General features: G+C 41.5%; 1 protein-coding gene across 6 annotated transcripts in view; it reads left to right on the top strand.

Annotated features, from left to right (window-relative positions):
• coasy (CoA synthase) overlaps positions 1–23,830 on the top strand; it is a 126,489-nt gene that overhangs the window by 46,169 nt on the left and 56,490 nt on the right. For 2 of the 6 annotated variants that reach the window (XM_043721569.1, XM_043721573.1), the window contains exons 1-4: positions 3,342–3,482; positions 4,800–5,482; positions 8,471–8,685; positions 20,396–20,527. In XM_043721569.1, the coding sequence (XP_043577504.1) occupies positions 4,816–5,482; positions 8,471–8,685; positions 20,396–20,527 (1,014 nt within the window). In that variant the 5' untranslated portion in view covers positions 3,342–3,482; positions 4,800–4,815. The other 4 variants (XM_043721574.1, XM_043721570.1, XM_043721571.1 and 1 more) reach the window with 4 other exon arrangements.

Genomic DNA, 23,830 nt, shown 5'->3' on the forward strand with positions numbered 1-23,830 from the left:
CATTTATCTGAATTAAACTCCATCTGCCACTTCTCAGCCCATTGGCCCATTTGGTCCAGATCCTGTTGTAATCTGAGGTAACCCTCTTCGCTGTCCTCTACACCTCCAATTTTGGTGTCATCTGCAAACTTACTAACTGTACCTCTTACGCTTGCATCCAAATCATTTATGTAAATGACAAAAAGTAGAGGACCCAGCACCGACCCTTGTGGCACTCTACTGGTCACAGGCCTCCAGTCTGAAAAACATCCCTCCACCACCACCCTCCATCTTCTACCTTTGAGCCAGTTCTGTATCCAAATGACTAGTTCTCCCTGTATTCCATGAGATCTAACCTGGCTAATCAGTCTCCCATGGGGAACCTTGTCGAACGCCTTACTAAGTCCATATAGATCATATCTACTGCTCTGCCCTCATCAATCTTCTTTGTTACTTCTTCAAAAAACTCAATCAAGTTTGTGAGACATGATTTCCCACGCACAAAGCATGTTAACTATCCCGAATCAGTCCTTGCCTTTCCAAATACATGTACATCTTGTCCCTCAGGATTCCCTCCAACAACTTGCCCACCACCGAGCTCACCGATCTATAGTTCCCTGGCTTGTCTTTACCACCCTTCTTAAACAGTGGCACCACGTCTGCCAACCTCCAGTCTTCCGGCACCTGACTATCAATGATACAAATATCTCAGCAAGAGGCCCAGCAATCACTTCTCTAGCTTCCCACAGAGTTCTCAGGTACACCTGATCAGGTCCTGGGGATTTATCCACTTTTAACCATTTCAAGACATCCAGCACTTCCTCCTCTGTAATCTGGACATTTTGCAAGATGTCACCATCTATTTCCCCACAGTCTATATCTTCCATATCCTTTTCCACAGTAAATATTCATTTACTGATGCAAAATATTCATTTAGTATCTCCCCCATTTTCTGTGGCTCCACACAAAGGCCGCCTTGCTGATCTTTGAGGGGCCCTATTCTCTCCTGAGTTACCCTTTTGTCCTTAACCTATTTGTAAAAACCCTTTGGATTCTCCTTAATTCTATTTGCCAAAGCTATCTCATGTCCCCATTTTGCCCTCCTGATTTCCTTCTTAAGTATACTCCTACTTTCTTTATACTCTTCTAAGGATTCACTCGATCTATCCTGTCTATACCTGACATATGCTTCCTTCTTTTTCTTAAACAAACCTTCAATTTCTTTAGTCATCCAGCATTCCCTATACCTACCAGCCTTCCCTTTCACCCTGACAGGAATATACTTTCTCTGGATTCTTGCTATCTCATTTCTGAAGGCTTCCCACTGTTGGGCCGAAGGGCCAGTTTCCACACTGTAAGTAATCTAATCTAATCTAAAAACAAAACAAAACTATCTTCAAATTTGCAGATAGCACAAAGCTGGGTGGGAGGGTAAACTATAAGGAGAATGAAGAAATACTTCAGTGTGATTTGGACAAAACAAGTTGACAAGTGGGTAATGTGAATAAACATGAACCTACCAACTTTAGGAGCATAACAGGAAGGTGAATTATTATCAGAATGGATACAAATTGAGAGGGGGGGGGGGGGATGTGCAATGAGACCTAGATGCCCTCATACACCCATCAGTGAAAGTAGGCATGCAGATGCAGCTAATGATCACAAACGTAAATGGTATATTAGCCTTCTTAATAATAAATGCGTACAGGAGCACGTACATCTTGCTGCAATTACACACGGCATGGTGAGACCACACCAGCAGTATCATATATTGCTATTGGGGAATGCAGCAAAGGTTTAACCAGACTAATACCTGGGATGGCAGGTTGAATTCATTAGAATTAGATTCACTGGAGTTCAGAAGAACGAGGCACACCTATAAAAACCTATAAAATTCTAACAGAATTAGAAGTAGATGCAGGGTGTGACAACCAGGGGTCACAGTCTAAGAATACAGGGTAAACCACTTAGGACTGAGATGAGGTGAAATCTCTTCACCCAGTGAATAGTGAGTCTGGGGAATTCACAACCACAGAAAGCAATCAAGGCCAAAACATTGCATGATTTCAAGAAGTTTAATGTTGCATTTGGGGCTAAAGGGATCAACGGATATGATGGAAAAGCAGGAATAGGTAATTCAGTTGTACTATCAGCTACAATCATAACAAATGGCAGAACCGGCCCAGACAGTTCCCTGCTCCTATTTTCTACGTTTCTAAATCTTCCTGATGAGAAGAGCAGAGAGCTGAACAAATATAAGTAAGTTCACTCAGGCAGAGGTTTATATTCACAAGTGATGACAACACAGAGTGTGCTTTGGGATTGAGAGGACGCAAGTGATGGAATATCTGTTATACCAGTGAATGGAAACAGTCTCCAAGATGATGAGTGAATTGGGCAAAGGTCAAGGCAACTTCCCTCCTTCAATTTCAGGCACCAGGCATCAATAGCCTGTGAGCATTTGTGACCATTGCCTTTTGTCCTTGTTTAAGAATTATTTTAAGGCTGGGGAAGGGAAGTAGCCATTACATGAGGCATCAGACTATACAGGAAATAAGTAGAAAAAAATCTGTTTAAAGGGAACCCATTTTACAATAATTCTCTCACCATTGAATACCTATTATGAACACATTATTACAGATCAGATCATAGAATCCCTACAGTTTAGATAGAGGCCATTTGGTCCATCCAGTCTGCACCACTCTTCTAAAGAGCATCCCACCCCTCCCTATCTCTGTAACCCCATACAGAGTTTTCAACTCCACGGCTAATCCACTTAACCTGCACATCTTTGGACTGTGGGAAGAAACTCACGCAGACACAGGGAGAATGTGCAAACTCCACACAGACAATCGCCCATTGAAGGAGGAGAAAGTGAGGACTTCAGATGCTGGAGGTCAGAGTCGAAGAGTGTGTTGCTGGAAAAGCAGCATCCTTGGAGCGGGAGAGTCGACGTTTCGTGCATAAGCCCTTCATCGAGAATAAGTCCTTATGTCCGAAACGTCGATTCTCCTGCTCCTCCGATGCTGACTGACCTGCTGTGCTTTTCCAGCAACACACTCACCCATTGAACCGGGTGTCTCTATTCCCCTTTCAGACAGTGAGCTCCATTGTCCCCGAGTCAAGAAAACTTCTCTCAAATCTCCTCTCAACCTACTGCTTTTTACCTTAAAGCTGTGGCCCCTGGTTATTGACATCTCCGCGAACAAAATAGGTTTCTCAATATCTATTCCTATCACAGACTCTCAATTGGATCCATCTCAGGTCACAGCACCGCCTCCTTTCACTTTCTACCAATAGGAGTGGCGGCAACGCTCAGCCAATAGAAATGGAGCTATTGCTCGTCTTAACCAATCGGAGTGGCGGTACCTCTGGGCCCGGCCAATTGGAGTGGCGGTAGTGTTGTGTCTGCTCACCAGGTGAGGGTGGTATCGATCAGCCTGGCCAACAGGAGCGGGTGGTGTTGCGGACTTTGGCCAATGGGAGCCGGCTTTGGGACTCAGGTGGGTGCTGTGTGGTGTCGGGTTTTGTTTCTACGCGGCTCCGATGCTTTGGGCCTAAATCGCTAGTGTCCGGGATGATGATCGTTTCACTCTCGAAAACAGTGCGCGGCATCGACGGGAAGCGGGTTTATGGCCTCGGGGCTGAAGGAGTCCTGAGTTGGGACACTGTCCGTCTCTGGCCTCCGCCTCCTTCTGAGTCCAGTCCCCTGTCCGTACGATAACAAGCACCGTTACAGCTTCTATTCTTTTGACGATAATCTTACGTTTTAACTATTGACTGAGGAGTTTAATATGGCAAGATTTTTGTTTACTTTTGTTGGCAAATTACGCATAGCTTTTCGACCCTTTCTTAAGAGATGTCTGATTGCTGGGACAACTATTATTATTGATCATTCAAAGGTGGAGCTCGTCTTTTCCTTGAATCGTTGCGATGTACGAAGGGAGTCTCTGATTTCCTCGTTTTATTCTTCTGCCGAACTATATCCTGTTACCTCTCTAATAAACACAAAGAACTGCGGATGATGGAAATCTAAATTGAGTGCTGGAGAAATACAGCAAGTCTGGCAGCTGTTATCTCTTTACAGTTGCTGCTAGACATGCTATATTTTCTAGCTGCCTGTTCCTGTGACCTTTGTTCAGTTTTACTGCCTTCTTCCTGTCTGCTTGCTTATTCACTGTATCTACTTTAATGTTATCTTCATGTTCTGTGACTCAAGTTGGTAATTTATGTTCGAAACCTGATCTGGTGCCAACACACGTCACTCTTTACATCTCTCTATTCTTGAGAAGATCTATTATATTGCAACTCCATATTCTGTCGTTGATACACCTTTCTGACAGTTCTTTGGGCCTTGCACCATGCAATAATTTTGAAATTCATAAATGCAGCCTGTGCTGCATTTATTTTGTTGTTATTCCTTTAATTTCCCAAAATACAGATTAATTTATAAATACTAATAATCTGGAGAATAAAAGTTCCCATCCTGTTCCAACAATTTATGAATTTTATTTTGTTTATTAAAAAAATGTATAGACTAAAAAAGTGCAGCTTTTGAATTGAATTGAATTGAACAGTTTGCAGATGTGCCTTTTAGGGAAAGGACCTTGTCCATGTCTAGTCTGATTTCATCAGGTCAAACTGACTCAAATCACAGAACAATGTGGTAGACAACCCACTTGATTGTTCCATTCAATGATTCAGGAAGGTAGCTCACCACCTTTTTTGGGCATCTTGGGATGGATAATAACTACTGACCTTTTCAATGGTGCCCACAGCCAAGAAGGGGCTAATTATAACTGTTTATCTTTTCCTTTTAGGTCGCAAACAGAAGTGATGGCCATGTTTCATACTGGTATTCTTGTTTTAACATCTCCAATTTCCCTTATTCCATCACGCATTGCTCCTGTTTTGGCAGCAACTGCAAAAATTGTTAAAGACACTTTATATGTTCATTTACATCCAGGATTGGGATTTACTGGAAATTACGTTCAAACCAAACCAGCATTCATAGCAGCAAACCATGAAGTTTCTCAACTACTAACTAATCTTTACACAAAAAGTTCTCATGTGTGCAGCCACCTGGATGTCAGAGTCGTTCTCTCAAATGTTAAAAATCACACTTCAACACAGCAGCCATTTTCATCAGTCCAAATATTGTCTGAACCACCAGAGGTAGTTTTAACAGACTACAGAATTATAGACGTAAACCAATCCAATTTATATATGCAGTGTTTGGAAAAATACACTCTTGGCTGTTACACATGCAAACCCAATTTGAGAGCCATTTTTTTACCAGCTGGAATACATGACTTGGACAGTGCTTCCTGTTCTGATATGGAAGATTCCAGTTTATGTGAAAGTATTCCAATTTACAGTGATGTTGTGTTGGGTGGAACCTTTGACAGACTTCATTCCGCTCACAAGATCCTTCTCAGCATGTCATGCCTGCTAACAGGAAAGCGTTTATTAATTGGGGTAGCTGATGGAGATCTGCTTAAAAGTGAGTATCATCTTTAGCTACAGCTCCTCAATGTAATTGTCTAGATTCAACATGTGGATAATGTTCAGAAATGTCAATAATGCTTTGTGCAGCTGTCATAAATTTGAGCATGCATTAAAATGGCTGAAAAAGCGCTATAAACAGATCAGTCATACGTTATTTGTTATAAAAGTACTAGATTAGTTAGTGCTAAGCAAATAGTTCTGAATGGACTGGTGTTTGATGGATTTCTGACATTCATGCCTCAGACATCTGTTATTTTAAACATACTGGTAAGTTCTTAGCTGTTTGCCTGATGTAAAGTGTATATTTTAAACATTACGACTGTACACTTGTGTTGAGACAATCAAAACTGGAACAAGGTGAATTTTGTTTTAAATTTTGTAATTTTCAAGTGGAAATGAATTTTAACATACTTTTACAAGTTCTATGAATAAAGAATATTTTAAATTAAATAAGAATATTAAAATGGGATGTGCTCAAAGAATTCAGAAAAATTTGGAATACAGATTTCCCTATCAAATTGTATGCCTAAAATTTAGTAGAACATAATATCCAATCAGTTGCTTTGCCTCTCATATGCTTGCTGCTCCTCCAATTAAAGGACTTTTTCACATTTGCTGCTTTTTTTTAAGGCCTGCAGCAACCGCAGGTTAAGAACTTACCAGGAGAAAGAAGAAGGGCTTATGCCCGAAATGTCGATTCTCCTGTTCCTTTGATGCTGCCTGACCTGCTGCGCTTTTCCAGCAACACATTTTTAAGCTCTTATCTCCAGCATCTGTAGTCCTCACTTTCTCCTGGTAAGTTCTTAACCTGGGGTTGCTGCAGGCGATAGCAAAGCATAAAAGACTATAGACCAAGTGCTGAAAAGGTGATGAGAACATCAATTTGGACCCCATTTACCAACCTCTGAGAGAAAGAACCAGAAATGATATCACCCACCTTAAGAGACCAAGACACACAAATAGAAAGCGGGACAGAACACCAGTGCTTCACCAGAGGCTCAGTGATGATGTTACCTAGCATGGTGACAAAACATGTGAAAACAAACCTGTCAGCTCAGCGAGTAAACTTGCGTCCTGAACCTCAACCTGAGCTACACTTCTACTCAAAAATCATGATTAGAACAATTAAGTGCTTACTTTAGACCAGCACAGAGTAAATGGGCAAAAGGACTTTTTCTGTGTTACAGACCTCTATGAATCAATGTTTTTAAAAGGGGAAAAGTATGTTTAATGTCACCCTCACGAATCTATATGATGCAGAATCATCTGTCCATGACAGTATCAGAAAGAATAATAGGTTAGTAAGTGGCTAATAAGTTGGTAAAAGAAGTATAATGTCTGCTGTGACGTGGCACGGTGGCTCAGTGATTAGCACCGCTGCCTCACAGCATCAGGGACTTGGGTTCGATTCTGGCCTCGGTCAACTGTCTGTATGGAGTTTGCACATTCTCCCCGTGTCTGCATGGGTTTCCTCCGGGTGTTCCAGTTTCCTCCCGTAATCCAAAGATGTGCAGGTCAGGTGAATTGGTCATGCTAAATTGCCCATAGTGTTAGGTGCATTATTCAGGGGTAAATATAGGGTAGGTGATTGGGTCTGAGTGGGTTACTCTTCAGAGAGTCGGTGTGGACTTGCTGGGCTGAAGGACCTGTTTCCATACTGTAGGGAATCTAATCTAAATGTAAAGTTATTCATTTTGGAAGGGAAAACAAAAAAATAGAATATTATTTAGATAGAGAAAAACTGCAGGATTCTGCAACATCAAGAAAGCTAGGTGTAGCAGGTACTCTGTAAGGCTAAATGGAATGTTGGCCCTTATTTCAAGCAAGTTGGGAAGGGAAGGGAATGCTTCCTGCAACTATACAAGATTCTGGTGCAACCACATCTGGAGTATTGTGAGCAGTGTTGTTGCCCTTATTTAAGGAAAGATATAATTTCACTAAAGGCAGTTCAGAAAATATTCACTAAAATGATCCCTGGTATGGAAGGATTATCTTATAAGAAAAGGATAAACAGGTTTGAACTGTTCTCACTGAAATTCAGAAAAATGAGAGATGATCTCATTGAAGCATGTATGATTCTTAAGGGGTTTGACAGGGTAAATGCTGAAAGGATGTTTCCCCTTATGGAAGAGTATCGAACTGTAGGCCGTTGTCTCAGAATGAAGGGGCACCAATTTAAGACTGAGGTGAGGAGGAATTTCTTCTGAGTGTTGACAGTCTTTGGAAGAGCGGGCTGTGGAAGCAGAATCTTGTGTATACTTAAAGATGAGGTAAGTGGATTCCTGATTAAGGGTTACAGGGAAAGAGCAGGAAAGTGGACATAAAAATATCAGATCAGCCATGATCCAGTTGAATGATGGAGCACATTTGAGGGCTCAAATGGCTACTCTTATTCCTATTTCTTATGGTCTTATTAAGAATGACCATTACATAATCCTTGTGAAGGTGAAGTCCCATCTTCACATTGAGGATATCCTGTAGCACAGGCTGGATGCTGAGAGAATGTTTCTTTGTGGCAGAATCTAGAACTAATGGGTACAGTTTCAAATGATGGTCTCCTATTTAAGTTGGAGATGAGAAATTTCTGATGTTTGTTAGTCTTTGAAATTCTATTCCACAGTGAGTAGTGGAGTCTGGGTCATTGAATATATTCAAGGCTGAGTTAAACAGATATCTTAACTACAGGGGAAGTTGAGCGATATGGGTCAGACAGAAAAGTGGAGTTAAATCTGCAATAAGATCATGCGTTAATTTATTGATTGGCAAAAGCAGGCTCAATGAGTTAGATGGCCTCCTCCTGTTACTTTCCATGATCATATCAAATTGGGTGATGATGTTTCATCTATGATTACTTGAATGAAGAACAAAACAACTCTTCTAAATTATGACTAAATGGTTTGTGGAAGGTAATTTGACAATTGCATGCTGTCGAGGCAGGTAATTATCCTTTTAAGGTTTTTATAACTTGCGATTTTTATTGAAGGTAAGGTGCTGAAGGAGCTGATCGAACCTTATCAACAACGTGTGGAGAAGCTGAGGAAGTTCCTTCTGGATGTGAACCCTGCTATACAATATGATCTTGTTCCTCTGAGAGATCCCTATGGACCAGCTATTACCGATCCAAACATAAATTGCATTGTGGTTAGCGATGAAACCCAAAAGGGTGCAGAAGCAGTGAACAGAAAACGACGAGAAAATGTAATGTATACAATGAAGAAAATGTTAAGAATCTAGTACAGCTACAACAATTTGAATTTGTGTAGTTCCTTTAATTAAAACGTTGCGGGGCAGTAAAGTGAATATTCAATCATTACCTGCCTCAGTGTGTAAGTATATTATAAGGATAATTTCAACATAAGCCACCCTGCAATTTAATTTTGAAAATTCTAGTTTGTAAGAAACATGGAAAACAGTGTCTTTTTACCTTCTGAATGTATTTCCTTAGTATTCTGGGAAGGAGTGCAGGAAATATTGACATTTAAAAATTTCTGCTTTTTGGAAAGGTTGAAAATAAAAGATTTTTAATTTTAATCTGCATATGACATTAACAGTTGTCAACATTTATGGATCAGGGTTACAATTTAAAGGCACAAACCATTTGACAATTCTATACTTGAGGGGGAAAGAGAGACTGAAATATAATGAAAATATTAAAAATATGCAACAGGTCAGTCATCAATGCAAGGAGAATAATGGTGATATTATGTGTCTATTCTTTGGTGCCTGATTTCTGAATCAAAAATAGTTAATTAAAAATACATCGTTGTTCCTGTTTGGACCTCGAGATCAAATGTAAATAGTTAAGTGATCAATCGTGATACATTCTTTCTTAAGAAAGAGATAGTCAAACCAGTCAATACCAATTCAGTTAAATGCAAATTAGTTCTATTGCTTTTGAGTGTATACTGCTACTATTTTGCATAGGATGGGAAAAGTTGATAATGGGATTTCTGGTTTGACTGTCATTCAATGGCCTCCTGAAATGTTGAGTGAAAAAATTAGGTGTCTGCTGCATTTGATTTTAGTATTCAGGTTGATGTGATGTGTTCCACAGACTTGGAGTTATGGTTGTATGATCTCCAATTGTTCCTCATTTTCCACTTATGCATATGTGTGTATGTGCCCGAGACATTCAGTTAAGTGGACTTCACCATCCCTCACAGTACACTAGTAGCTGATTGTAGCGACATATTCTTTCTATGATGGCTTCAGAACCATGAAGGAGAGCAATATTCTGAAGCAGAATATCAGATTGAGGTATTGTTGCAGTGTTCTGATTAACCTCCCCCATGACACTTTGCCAAGTTGTGGGACTGAATTCATGCTAGTTTTTACTTTTTGGTCAGTATGAATGAGACAAGGCTGCTAGCTGAGAATCCTGTCCAAGAAGTTTCCCAAATTACATTACAGATTACATTACAGTGTGGAAACAGGCCCTTCGGCCCAACAAGTCCACACCGACCTGCCGAAGCGAAACCCACCCATACCCCTACATTTACCCCTTACCTAACACTACGGGCAATTTAGCATGGCCAATTCACCTGACCCTGCACATCTTTTGGACTGTGGGAGGAAACTGGAGCACCCGGAGGAAACCCACGCAGACACGGGGAGAACGTGCAAACTCCACACAGTCAGTCGCCTGAGGTGGGAATTGAACCCGGGTCTGAGGCGCTGTGAGGCAGCAGTGCTAACCACTGTGCCACCGTGCCGCCCACAAATGTTTCAGATGGGGATCCAAATCACTTTCTGCAAAACGAAACACCCTCAAAGTTATTTCCTAGCAGCAATATTGGTACATTCTGCATTTTTCTGCAGTTTTCAGATGCACATATAGAATGCTGCACTTGTTTAAGATAATACTATTTGCCAGTAATGAATCAAATTTACCAGAAGCTTTGAATTTTGTTAGTAATCTGCAAGACTGTGAACAATGGCTGACTATCATTGATAAAGAGAGTAACTCTAATGTTGAATCCTGTGAAACATAGAACAAAGAAGAATACAGCGCAGAACAGGCCCTTCGGCCCTCGATGTTGCGCCGACCTGTGAACTATTCTCAGCTTGTCCCCCTACACTATCCCAAAATCATTCATGTGATTATCTAAGGATTGTTTAAATCTCCCTAATGTGGCTGAGTTGACTACATTAGCAGGTAGAGAATTCCACGCCCTTGCCACTCACTGCATAAAGAACCTGCCTCTGACATCTTTCTTCAGTCTATCACCCTTCAATTTGTAGTTATGCTCCCTCATACAGGCTGATGTCATCATCCTAGGAAAAAGACTTTCACTGTCTACCCTATCTATTCATCTTGTATGTCTCTATCAAATCCCCTCTTAGCCTTCTTCTTACCAATGAGAACAGGTTCAAGTCTCTTAGCCTTTCCTCGTAAAACCTTCCCTCCAGACCGGGCAACATCCTGATAAATCTTCTCTGCACCTTTTCCAATGCTTCTACATCTTTTCTAAAATATGGGGACCAGAACTGTACACAGTATTCCAAGTGTGGCCGCACCAGCGTTTTGTATAGTTGCAGCATGATATTGCGGCTCCAGAACTCAATCCCACTACAAATGAAACCTAACACACCGTATGCCTTAACAGCACTATCCACCTGGCTGCCAACTTTCAGGGATCTATGTACATGAACTCTCTGCATATCCACAGTATCAAGAATCTTTCCATCGACCCAGTACTCTGCCTTCCTGTTATTCTCCCCAAAGTGCATCACCTCACATTTAGTTGCATTGAACTCTATTTGCTACCTCTCAGCCCAATTCTGCAGTTTATCCAAGTCCCCCTGCAACTTGTAATATTCTTCCATTCTGTCCACTACTCCACCGACCTTAGTGTCGTCTGCAAATTTACTAATCCATCCACCTATGCCTGTGTCTAAGTCATTTATAAAAATGACGAACAGCAGTGATCCCAAAACAGACCCATGTGGCACACCACTATTAACCGGACTCCAGGCTGAATATTTTCCATCAACCACTACTCGCTGCTTTCTTTCAGAAAGCCAGTTTCTAATCCAAACTCCTCTGCATTTTCTCCAATAGCCTACCATGTGGAGCCTTATCACGTATACCATGTCAACTTCCCTACCCTCATCTACATGCTTGGTCACCTTCTCAAAAAACTCAATGAGGTTTGTGAGACATGACCTGCCCTTGACGAAACCATGTTGACTATCTGAAGTAAAATTGTTGCTTACTAGATGATTATAAATCTTATCTCTTATAATCCTTTCCAAAACCTTTCCTACAACAGAAGTAAGGCTCACCGGTCTATAATTACCTGGGTCATCTCTACTGCCCTTCTTGAACAAGGGCGTAGCATTTGCAATCCTCCAGTCCTCTGATACCAAACCTGTAGACAGTGATGACTCAAATATCAAAGGCGAAGGCTCTGCTATTTCCTCCCTAGCTTCCCAGAGAATCCTCGGATAAATCCCATCCGGCCTAGGGAATTTGTCTACTTTCACTCCTTCTAGAATTGATAATACCTGTTCGTAACTAACCTCGATCCTTTCTAGTCTAATATCACGTACCTCATTCTTCTCCTCAACAATATTCTCATTTTCCTGAGTGAAAACCGATGAGAAATGTTCATTTAGCACAGAGTCCACACTCAACTTCTCATTTCTGCCTTTGATTGGCCCTCATTTCTATCTTTGATTGGCCCCTATACCCTAATCATCTTTTTATTCCTCACATATCTATAGAAAGTTTTAGGGTTCTCCTGTATTCTATTTGCTATAGAATGCTTGTGTCCTTTCTTTGCTCTTCTTAACTCTCTCTTTAAATCCTTCCTAGCTGATCTGTACCTCTCCATCACCTCACCTGAACCATCTTGCCTCATCACATAAGCCTCCTTCTTCTTCGTAACAAGAGATGCAATTTCTAATGTAGACCACGGTTCCCTTACCTTATCACTTCCTCCCTGCCTGACAGGGACATACCTATCAAGGACTTGCCCCTTCCATCGCTAAACTAAATGTAGATAAGCTGCAGAGCTGGGCTGAGAGGTGGCAAATGGAGTTTAATGCGGACAAGTGTGAGGTGATTCACTTTGGTCGGAGTAACCAGAATGCAAAGTACTGGGCTAATGGTAAGATTCTTGGTAGTGTAGATGAGCAGAGAGATCTCGGTGTCCATGTACACAAATCCTTGAAAGTTGCCACCCAGGTTGACAGAGTGGTTAAGAAGGCATACAGTGTTTTAGCTTTTATTAATAGAGGGATCGAGTTCCAGAACCATGAGATTATGCTGCAGCTGTATAAAACTCTAGTGCGGCCGCACTTGGAGTATTGTGCACAGTTCTGGTCACCGCATTATAAGAAGGATGTGGAAGCTTTGGAAAGGATGCAGAGGAGATTTATGAGGATGTTGCCAGGTATGGAGGGAAGGTCTTACGAGGAAAGGCTGAGGGACTTGAGGCTGTTTTCGTTAGAGAGAAGAAAGTTGAGAGGTGACTTAATAAGACATATAAGATAATCAGAGGGAAGATAGGGTGGACAGGGAGAGCCTTTTTCCAAGTATGGTGACGGTGAGCACGAGGGGGCATAGCTTTAAATTGAGGGGTGATAGATATAGGACAGATGTCAGAGGTAGTTTCTTTACTCCGAGAATAGTAAGGGTATGGAATGCTTTGCTTGCAATGGGAGTAGGTTCGCCAACTTTAAGTACATTTAAGTCGTCATTGGGCAAGTATATGGATGTAAATGGAATAGTGTAGATGGGCTTCAGATTGGTATGTCAGGTCGGTGCAACATCGAGGGCCGAAGGGCCTGTACTGCGCTGTAATGTTCTATGTAACTGAATTATGGTCACTCCCTCCAAAGTGCTCACCAACAACTAAGTCAAACACATAACTGGTGACTGACCTCCAATTGCATCGACTTTTGTGTGAACTTCTAGGTAGTTCTCAGACAAATGCTGTGGAATGTTACTGTTATCAAATGTTTTTGTAAAAAATAGCTTGTGTGCTTCCTCTTAAACAGGTGGAAGTCTGGGAAACTTTCATACTAGGCTTTTTTTGACCAATATCTTGGTGGCTTCTCAAAAAAAGTTACTTTAGTACCTGTACTTTTATTTTGAAGCCATGCCTGCCTTCATCTGTGGATTAGTTTACCATTCTTTTCAAAAACAAATGCTTCTTATTTCTGAAAAAATGCACTGATAATAGGTTGCATTTGGTGTGAAATAATCTGTTCACATGAGTTCAGTGGGCATTTTATCTCTGTGTTTCTTGTAATTCTTCCCTTTGTTTTAACATCCTGAATTTTGAAAAGGTAAGTACTGTTCTAATAGCTGCTAAATGAAATCTCATTCTTTATAGTAAATACTAGAAAAATTCAGTTTTTAAGGAGCTCCCAGATCCAACACAACCCAGCCTCGACAGGTCTCTGTAATAAAAAAGTTCTACAGATTCACTAACCTCAGAGTGGAAATATTCTTCCTCGTGTATTTTAAATGGGTGACCCCTAACTTTGAGATTACGCCACAGCCTAGACTCTGTCACAAAGGGAAAGAAGCCCTCCACCTGTACCTGTCAAACTCTAAGAGTCTTGTATGTTTCAATAACATCTATCTCATTCTTACAAACTCAAATCAGCACAGGCTTGACCTCATAAATAAATTTCTTCATATCTGGAACCATCCTAGTGAACCATCTCTGGACTGCTTCCAATGCCAGCATATCATTCCTTTGATAAGGGGACTAGAACTGGTAACAATATTCAAGGTGCAGTCTGACTAGAGTAAAAAAAATGTGGCGCTGGAAAAGCACAACCGGTCAGGCAGCATCTGAGGAGCAGGACAGTTGACGTTTCGAGCATAAGCTCTTCATCAGGAATGTCCAGTGCCATACTTTTTGACTCTGATCCCCAGTATCTGTAGTCCACACTTTCTTGTGGTGTGACTCAAGCCTATTTAGTTTTTGTAAGACTTAACGACTTTTTTACTCCATTCCTTGAGAAGCAAAAGGCAACATTTCATTTACCTTCCCAATTATCACTGATCTTGGATGCTAGCATTTTGTGATTTAGGCAAGAGCACCTCCAAATCCCTCTGTGCTGCAGCTTTCTGCAGTCTTTCTCAATTTAAGTAATATTCGGTTCCTCTTCTTCCAGTCAAAGTGCATAGCCTCACTTTTTTCCCATATTAAATTTCCATCTGTGAAGTTTTTGCCTGCTCACTTAACCTATCTATATGCCTCACATCACTTGCTTTTCTACCTACTTTTTGTGTCATCTAAAATCTTAGTGCTCATATATTCATTTCCTTTGTACAATTCGTCAATATATTTTGTTAATAATTGTGGCTCCACTACCGATACCTGTGAAACGCCACTAGTTACAGGTTGCCATCCTGAAACTGTTCCTCGATCCAAACCTTTTGACTTCAATTAGTTAGCCTGTCTTCTACCTATGCAAGTGTACTACCCCCACACCATGGGCTCGTCTTATTAAATAACCTTATACGTAACACCTTATCAAACTCCTTTTGGAGATCCCAATGTATTATATTTACATATTCCTCTTTATCTGTCTTGCTTATTAATCCCTCAATTAATTTTGAATAAAATTATAAAGAACGATCTCCCTTTTAGGAAATCATGCTGAATGACTAGATCACTGCTTGATTAGATTATGCATTTCTGCTATTACATCCTTTATAATAGATTCTTGCCATGGTTGTGGATATGTTCGCTGAACTGGGAAATCGATTTGCAGACATTTTGTTCCCTGTCTAGGTGACATCTCCAGTGCTTTGGAGTCTCCTGTGAAGCGCTGTTGTACTGTGTCTTCTGGAATTTATCTGGTTCTGTTCCTGCTGCTTCCGCTTGCTGGTTCTGTTTGTTCGTTATAGTGACTGGTATATTAGGTCCAGGTCTATGCGTTTGTTGATGGAGTCCATGGATAAGTGGCATGCCTCTAGAAATTCTCTGGCTGTTCTCTGTTTAGCTTGTCCCAATCAAATTTGTGGTCCTTGTCAGGGGCAGCTGGTCGTGGCATTTAGTGGATAGTTGGTGTTCATGGATGCAGATTGCTAGTTGTCTGCCTGTTTGTCCTGTATAGTGTTCATGTGCAGTCTTTGCATGGAATCTTGTAAATTGCATTGTCTTGCACATCATGTGTATAAGGTCTTTTGTTCTGGTGAGGAGTTGTCTGAGCGTGCCTGTCGGTTTATGGGCTGTCATGAATCCCAGTGGACGGAGAGGTCTGACTGTCAGTTCCAAGACATTTTTCGTATAGAGTGGTTAGTGTGTTGAGTCATGGCATGTTTGTCTTTTAGGCATCTCCGGATGAAGTTTCAGGGATATCCATTCTTGATGAAGACTCTTTATAGGTGTTCTTCTTCTCTTCATAGGTCGGGAGTGCTGTAGTGTGTTGTAGCCCTTTTGAACAGGGTCCTAATGCGGCTTCTCTTGTATGTGTGTGGGGGTGGGGGTGGTTGCGGTATACGTTCAGGATCTGGTCCCTGTGTGTGGCTTTTCTGTATACTTTTGTGGTGCAATTTAGCATGGCCAATTCACCTGACCCGCACATCTTTGGACTGTGGGAGGAAACCGGAGCACCCAGAGGAAACCCACGCAGACACTGGGAGAATATGCAAACATCACACAGGCAGTCACCCGAGGCTGGAATGAACCTGGGACTCTGGTGCTGTGAGGCAACAGTGCTAACTACTGAGCCACCGTGCTGTCCAAAGGTGCATTAATAGGGGGTAAATATAGGGTGGAGGCAGTGGGTCTGGGTGGGTTGCTGTTCAGCGGGTCATTGTGGACTTGTTGGGCTGAAGGGATTATTTTTGAAATTAATGATTTTTGGTGCGCAATTTCTTGTCTGTTGTGTGCGTCCGTAATCATAACCTGGATCATTCTGAGACTGTTTTGTCTGACTGTTTCCCTGGCTTGTTGGTTGGTAGTCTGTGTCTGACACAGGGTAGTAGTATTTGATTCCTTTGGCATCCATGTAGGAATCGGAGTTGTTCATATATAGCGCTTAGGCTTTTGGCACAGGATTCCCATTTCTTTGCTTGTCTTAGCATGTCTCGCTGTTGGGTATTCAAGTTTGCGTAAAGATTTATAGCTCGGATGCCAGTTGTCATGGTCGTGGGTATGTTCGCCGAGCTGGGAAGTTGATTAGCAATGCAAACCAATGTTCTATTCTTCGTATCAAACATTTGCACCTCGTCTATGTACCTATATCTCCTTTACCACAATTATCACTGCCTTTGTCTTTTGCTCTGGGTATGCTCACAATTTGTTCCACTTGCTTCTACTTTGCATCTGTCTACATCATAAAAAACAATCTAATTTGTTTCAGGGGTATGTAATAACAGCTTCGAACAGGTTAGCATCAGCATTTTACAGCATGCAACAGACAAATCGGTCCAACCAGTCTACACCAAACCATGTAACCACTTACCTGCCTCACTTGGCCCATGTCCTGCCAAACCTTTCCTATTCATTAACTTATCCAAATGTCTTTATAAAATGTTGTAACTGTACCTGCATCTATTGCTTTCACTGGCAGTTCATTCCACACATGAACCACTGTCCTTTTAAAAATAAAGTTTTCCCTCATATACTTTTTAAGTCTTTCTTCTCTCACCTTAAAAAGACACCCCCTTAATTTTGAACTCCCTCACCCTTGGGAAAAGACCCTTGTAATTCACCTTATCTATGCCCCTCATCATTTTATAAACCTCAATAAGGTCACCCTTCAACCTCATACGCTCCAGTGAAAAAAGCTCTAGTCTGTTTTTACATCTCAAACCCTCCATGGTAAATCTTTTCTGAACCCTCTCCAGTTTAATAATATCCTTCCTATAACAGGGCAACCAGAACTGCACCACAACCTTAACATGATGATCCAACTCCTATACTCAAAGGGCTGAGCAGTGAATCATGCTAAATGCCTTCTTAACCACCCTGTCAACCTGTAACACAAATTTCAAAGAATTATGTGCCAGAACCCCTAGGTGTCTCTGTTCAAAAACATTGTCCAGGCCCCTACCATTAATTGTATAAGTCCTATCCATGTTTGTATCCTTACCAAAATACATTTATCCAAATTAAACTCCATCTGCCACTCCCCAGCCCATTGACCCAATTGATCAAGATCTCTTTGCAATCTTAAAGAACTTTCTCCACTGTTCACTATACCACCAATTTTGGTTGATTTTTAAAAAAATCTAAAAATTCACATTTGCCAGTTCCTTTCTGTTTCAAAGAAGTATCATACAGGACTCAACATTAAGATGCTAAGTAAAAAACAATGACTACAGATGCTGGAAACCAGATTCTGGATTAGTGGTACTGGAAGAGCACAGCAGTTCAGGCAGCATCTGAGGAGCAGTAAAATCGACGTTTCGGGTAAAAGCCCTTTATCAGGAAGAAAAGCAGAGAGCCTGAAGCATGGAGAGATAAGCTAGAGGAGGTTGGGAGTGGGGAGAAAGTAGCATAGAGTACAATAGGTGAGTGGGGGAGGGGATGAAGGTGATAGGTCAGGGAGGAGGGTGGAGTAGATAGGTGGAAAAGAAGATAGGCAGGTAGGACAAGTCATGGGGACAGTGCTGAGCTGGAAGTTTGGAACTAGGGTGAGGTGGGGGAAGGGGAAATAAGGAAACGGTTGAAGAATTAAGATGCTGCCAGACTTGCTGGATTTCTTCAGAATCTTGACTTGATTTCAGATTTCCTGTATCCATAGTATTTAGCTTTTACTTTGGAAAATCAATATGGTCAACTTCACCTGAAGGATGAGCAGCCTCTAAGACAAACAATAGAGTAAAGGTAACTACAAAATCATGAGGGAAGAGCTGACCAGTATTGATTGGAAGGGGAGTCCTACAGGGAAGGTAGTGGAGCAGTAGGAGTTTCTGGGTTAAAATAAGAAGCATAGCTGAAGTTCATCCCAAGAAAGAAGAAACATACTAAGGGGAGAATGAAGGAAGTCGGGGACAGTATAAAAAGAAAAGAAAAAAAAGCATACAATGTGTTGAAGATTTGTGGGAAGCCAGAAGATTGGGAAGCTTTTAAAAACCAGCAGAGGATAATGTAAAAAAAAAAGGAGTGGGGGGAAGGGGTCTTGGGTGTTGGAGGAGGTATGAGGGTAAACTAGCTTGTTTTAAAAAAAAAGCAAGTTTTTAAAAAAATTGTAATAAGTTAAGAAAGAGGCACAAATGGATATTGGACACTGGAATATGAGGCTGGGGAACAAAGTAATAACAGAAGAACTTTAGGTACTTTGCATCATGTTCGTAGCAATATACCAGAACTTGAAGAGATGAGTGGTTTTCTCTAAGAAAAAGGTATTGGGGAAGCTGAAAGGTCTGAAGGTGGATAAATCACCCAGACTAGATGGACTACATCCCAGAGTTCCAAAGGAAAATTGTACAGGAGATTGTAGAGACATTAGTACTGATCTTTCAGGAATCACTGGAGTTGGTGAGGGTCCCAGAAGACTGGAAAATGGCAAATGTAATACCCTTGATTCAGAAATGAGAGAGGCAGAAAACAGGAAACTGTAAACTGGTTAGCCTGACCTTGGTTATTGGTAAGATTTTAGAGTTTATTGTTAAGGATGAGATTGTGGATTATTTAGAAATATGTTGGGAAAATAGGGCTGAGTCAGCTCAGCTTCGTCAAGGGGAGGTCATATCTGACAAATCTGTTAGAATTCTTTGAGGAGGTAATAAGCAAGTTAGGTAAAGAAGAGCCAGTATATGTGAACTATTTGGATTTCCAGAAAGCCATGGCATGATGCTGACCAGAGACTAAATAAACTAAGAGCCCATGGTGTGAGGGGCAAGGTACTGGCTTTGAGAGAGGATTGGCTGAGTGGCAGAAGACCGAGATGGGAATAAAGGGATCTTTTTCAGGATGGTGGCCAGTGACTAGTGAAGGGTTGCAGGGGTCAATTTGGTACCAAAACTTTTCACATTGTACATTAGTGATGTGGACAAAGGAACTAAGGGTTTCGTTACTAAGTTTGTGGACGACACAAAGATAGGTGGAGGGGCGGGGAGTTTTGTGGAAACAAGGAGGCTGCAGAAGGATATGGACATGTTAGACGGGTTGCAAAGAAATGGCAGATGGAATACAATGTGGGAAAATATGAAGTTATGCACTTTGGTTGGAAGAAGGGACGAAAGACTATTTTCTAAATGGGGAAAAGCTTCAGAAATCTGAATCACAAAGGGACTTGGAAGTCCTAGCTCAGGATTCCCTTAAGATAAACATGCAAGTTCAGTTGGCAGTTAGGAAGGCAAATACAATGATAGCATTCATTTCAAAAAGGTTAGAATGCAAGAGATCAGGCAGCATCCGAGGAACAGGAGAATAGATGTTTCTGGCATAAGCCTCATTTAAAAGTGAGATGAGGAGGAATTTCTTTAGCCAGAGGGTAGTGCATTTGTGGAGCTTATTGCCACAGAGGGCTGTGGAAGCCAAATCATTGAGTATCTTTAAGGAACAGGTTCTTGATTTGTAAGGGGATCAAGGGTTATGGGGAGAAGACAATGAGAATGTATCAGGTATGATTGAATGGCACAGCAGACTTGATGGGCTGAATAGACTAATTTTCCCTTTGTTTTCAGACGTTCAATCAATAACGTCCGCACCCCTGCCTAGTCCCATAGCTGTAGTCTCTTAGCCATGTAGACTTGAAGTTGGGCAAACTTATAGCAGCCGACCACATGACCCTCTTCAATTCCATTTTACTTTGAATAAATGAGACTGTCCAGAAACAAATCATGTTATAAACTTTACATTCATAATACTGTACCTACACAGCCCAAGATCCAATTCATATATTCTTTGTCTTTAGTATTGGATATTTTATGTTTTATTTAAACTCATTTGTGATTCGGTGATCCCAATTTTTTTTAAAACTCTAGGCCTTGCAGGAGTTGGCAATCCATAGGATTTGTATAATTAAAGATGCACACCACACAAAAGATGAAGAAGAAAAGATTAGTTCATCCACTTTGAGGAAGCGACTGTTGGGCTCTTTGCTGGTGCCTCCAAAGGTAAGTGCTCCTGGGCTCTATTAGTATTCTTGCAAGATCAATGCTATTGCGAACATCATGACTTAGTGGTAAACTGATTATATTTATGGTGAAAATATTGACTACTTTCTTGAAAACAAATCCTAATAAAGCTAAATAAAGGTTATGCAGCTTTCTAGTGAGGGATTAGTGTTGACCAGGCTACAGACAGATTCCACTGTTCTTTGAATAAGTCACATCTGTTCCACATGAGATGGAGGCAAAGCCTCAGTTTAGTTTCTTAGAATACAACCTCCGAACTGCATGAAGTATCAGCCTAGATTGTATGCAAGTCTCTGAAGAGGCCCTTCCTGACTTCCATGTTAGCTGATATTGCTAATTTTCTCTTCTAATTTGCTTTTCCCCTCCTCAAATCTGGGTAAAAACAATGACTGCAGATGCTGTAAACCAGATTTTGGATTAGTGGTGCTGGAAGGGCACAGCAGTTCAGGCAGCATCCGAGGAGCAGCAAAATTGACGTTTCGGGCAAAAGCCCTTCATCAGAAATAAAGGCAGAGAGCCTGAAGCGTGGAGAGATAAGCTAGAGGAGGTTGGGAGTGGGGAGAAAGTAGCATGGAGTACAATAGGTGAGTGGGGGAGGGGATGAAGGTGATAGGTCAGGGAGGAGGGTGGAGTGGATAGGTGGAAAAGAAGATAGGCAGGTAGGACAAGTCATGGGGACAGTGCTGAGCTGGAAGTTGGAACTAGGGTGAGGTGGGTGAAGAGGAAATGAGGAAACTGTTGAAGTCCAAATCTGTCATCCTCAACCTTCTCAAAAGAACAAACCCTTAAACTATCTGCTCTTGAATACTACTGCCTGTCACAGTATCAGTCATTAATTGCTTTCTGTGTGACTGACAAAAGTAAGCTACCTGTCTTCAACATTTTCGACTTGTCTGCAGGCTTTGACACAGTTGACCAGACCATCTTCATGCAATATCTCTACACCATTATTCAGTTAGGTGGGCCTGCACCTGGCTATTTCCATTCTTAGATATTATTATCATAGCCAAAAGTCACTTGCTGTAGATTTTCTTACACCTGGATCATTACTTCTGGTGTCCTTTAAGACCTTGTACTCCTATTTATCATCAACCTGTTGTCCCTTAACATCAAACAAAAATATAATGTCAGTTTTTACATGAATGCTGACATCATCAGGCTCTACCTAATTTCTGTTCTCGTTGCTACCATCATCATCATCGGTCGTCCTGAACTCCACCTGGAATTGTAGTGTGGCTTTTGGCCATGAATGAGCACGACACATGATTTTCATCACATGACAGTTGCAGGAGATATGCAGGGAAACAACCTACCCTTGTACATGGACTTCATTCAAAGTCTTTGACACCATTTTGGAGTATTCTTCTCCACTTTGGTTGTACCATGAAGTTTGTCACCATCCTTCACTGCTCCACAACAACATGGAAGTCATGGTAATAACAAATGGTTCCACTACCAACTCATTCCCCATTCAGACTAGTATCAAGCAAGCTTGTGTTATTGCCCCAACACTGTTCCTGATCTATCTTGCTATAGTGGTTCACCTCACTGCTGCAGCTGCATTCCAGCAGGCAGCTTAACTTGCAGAGCCTGTGGGAAATAATTATTCCGCCACCGCTACTTTCAAGCCAAAACCAAAGTCACCCCAACCAGTGTCATCTACTATCTCTAAATTGTCTCACTGCTTGTCCAACATCCAAGACAAGATGAGCAGAAATTTCACTCATCTACATTGCTAAGAAATCTGCAAGTCCCTGCCACAAATTTTACTTCCTAGCCACTGACAACAAGAAGAAAAGCCTTTGCAATTTATTCTCTACCTCTGATTTGTTCATCACCTTGGTATTGTATCTGACATTGAGATGAGATTGTGACCAAACCTGCATCATCTACAACACTTATTATTTCCATCTCCAAGATCTTCCCTGACTCTGCCCCGACTCCACTCACCTACTGAAACCTTGCATGGCAATTCCAGTGCACTCCTGACTGACTTCCTATCATTTAGAACTCTAGTGCCTATGCCCTAACTTTCACAAAGTTATGTTCATCTATCACCACTGTGTTTGCAGACTTATATTGGCTCCCAGTGAAGCATAGCCTTGATTTTACAAATTTCATCTGTAAGTTTCTTGGCTTCTCTTGCTTCATTCTTAAAGATACACTTTAAATCCTATCACATTGATCAGAACTTCAGTCTTCCTCTATCCCAAAAACTCCTGATGTAGCATGATGTAAAATGTTGTTTGATAATACTTATAAGAACTAATGATGTAGCACCAGGCACTCTTTGGCCCTAAAGCCCTTCCTGAAGAAGGGCTTATGCTCGAAACGTCGATTCTCCTGTTCCCTGGATGCTGCCTGGCCTGCTGGGCTTTTCCAGCAACACATTTTCGGCCCTAAATCTATGCCATTAAGTAAGATTGTGGTCTCAACTCTACTTTCCCATCTATCTATCAACTCAATAACCCTTTTGCACCCGGAGTATTGTGAACACTTTTTTGGTCCTTTTACTTCAGAAGGTATAGCATTGCATTGGATGCAGTACAGAGGAGATTCACTAGATTAATTCCAAAGATAGTCAAAGTTTGATTTGGGATAGTCAGCATGGATTTGTGTGTAGGAAATCATATCTGACAAATCTTTGAGATTTTCAAAGAGGCAACCAAGAGGTATGTTTGCCTTCATCGGATGGGGTATTAAGTGTAAGAGGTGGCAGGTCATGTTAAAATTGTACACGACATTGGTTCAGCCACATTTAGAATACTGTGTACAGATCTGGTCGCCACATTACCAAAAAGATGTGGACGTTTTGGAGAGGATGCAGAGAATGTTTACGAGGATGTTGCCTGGTATGAAAGGTGCTAACTACGAAGAGAGGTTGAGTAGGTTAGGATTGTTTTCATAAGAGAAAAGGAGATTGAGGGTGGACCTGATTGAGGTCTACAAAATCATGAAGTGCATAGACAGGGTGGATCGAGATGAGCTTTTTCCCAGGGTGAGGGATTCAATAACGAGAGGTCACGCTTTCAAGGTGAGAGGTGGAAAGTTTAAGGGGGATACACGCGGCAAGTACTTCACACAGAGGGTGGTAGGTGTCTGGAACAGCAGATGCCAGCAGAGGTAGTAGAGGCAGGCACGGTAGATTCATTTAAGATGCATCTGGACAGATGCATGAGTAGGTGGGGAGCAGAGGGATACAGATGCTTAGGAATTGGGCGACAGGTTTAGACAGTGGATTTGGATAGGCTCAGGATTGGAGGGACGAAGAGCCTGTTCCTG

This window comes from Chiloscyllium plagiosum, chromosome 31 (genome assembly GCF_004010195.1).
Source record: "Chiloscyllium plagiosum isolate BGI_BamShark_2017 chromosome 31, ASM401019v2, whole genome shotgun sequence".
Classification (NCBI taxonomy): Eukaryota; Metazoa; Chordata; class Chondrichthyes; order Orectolobiformes; family Hemiscylliidae; genus Chiloscyllium; species Chiloscyllium plagiosum.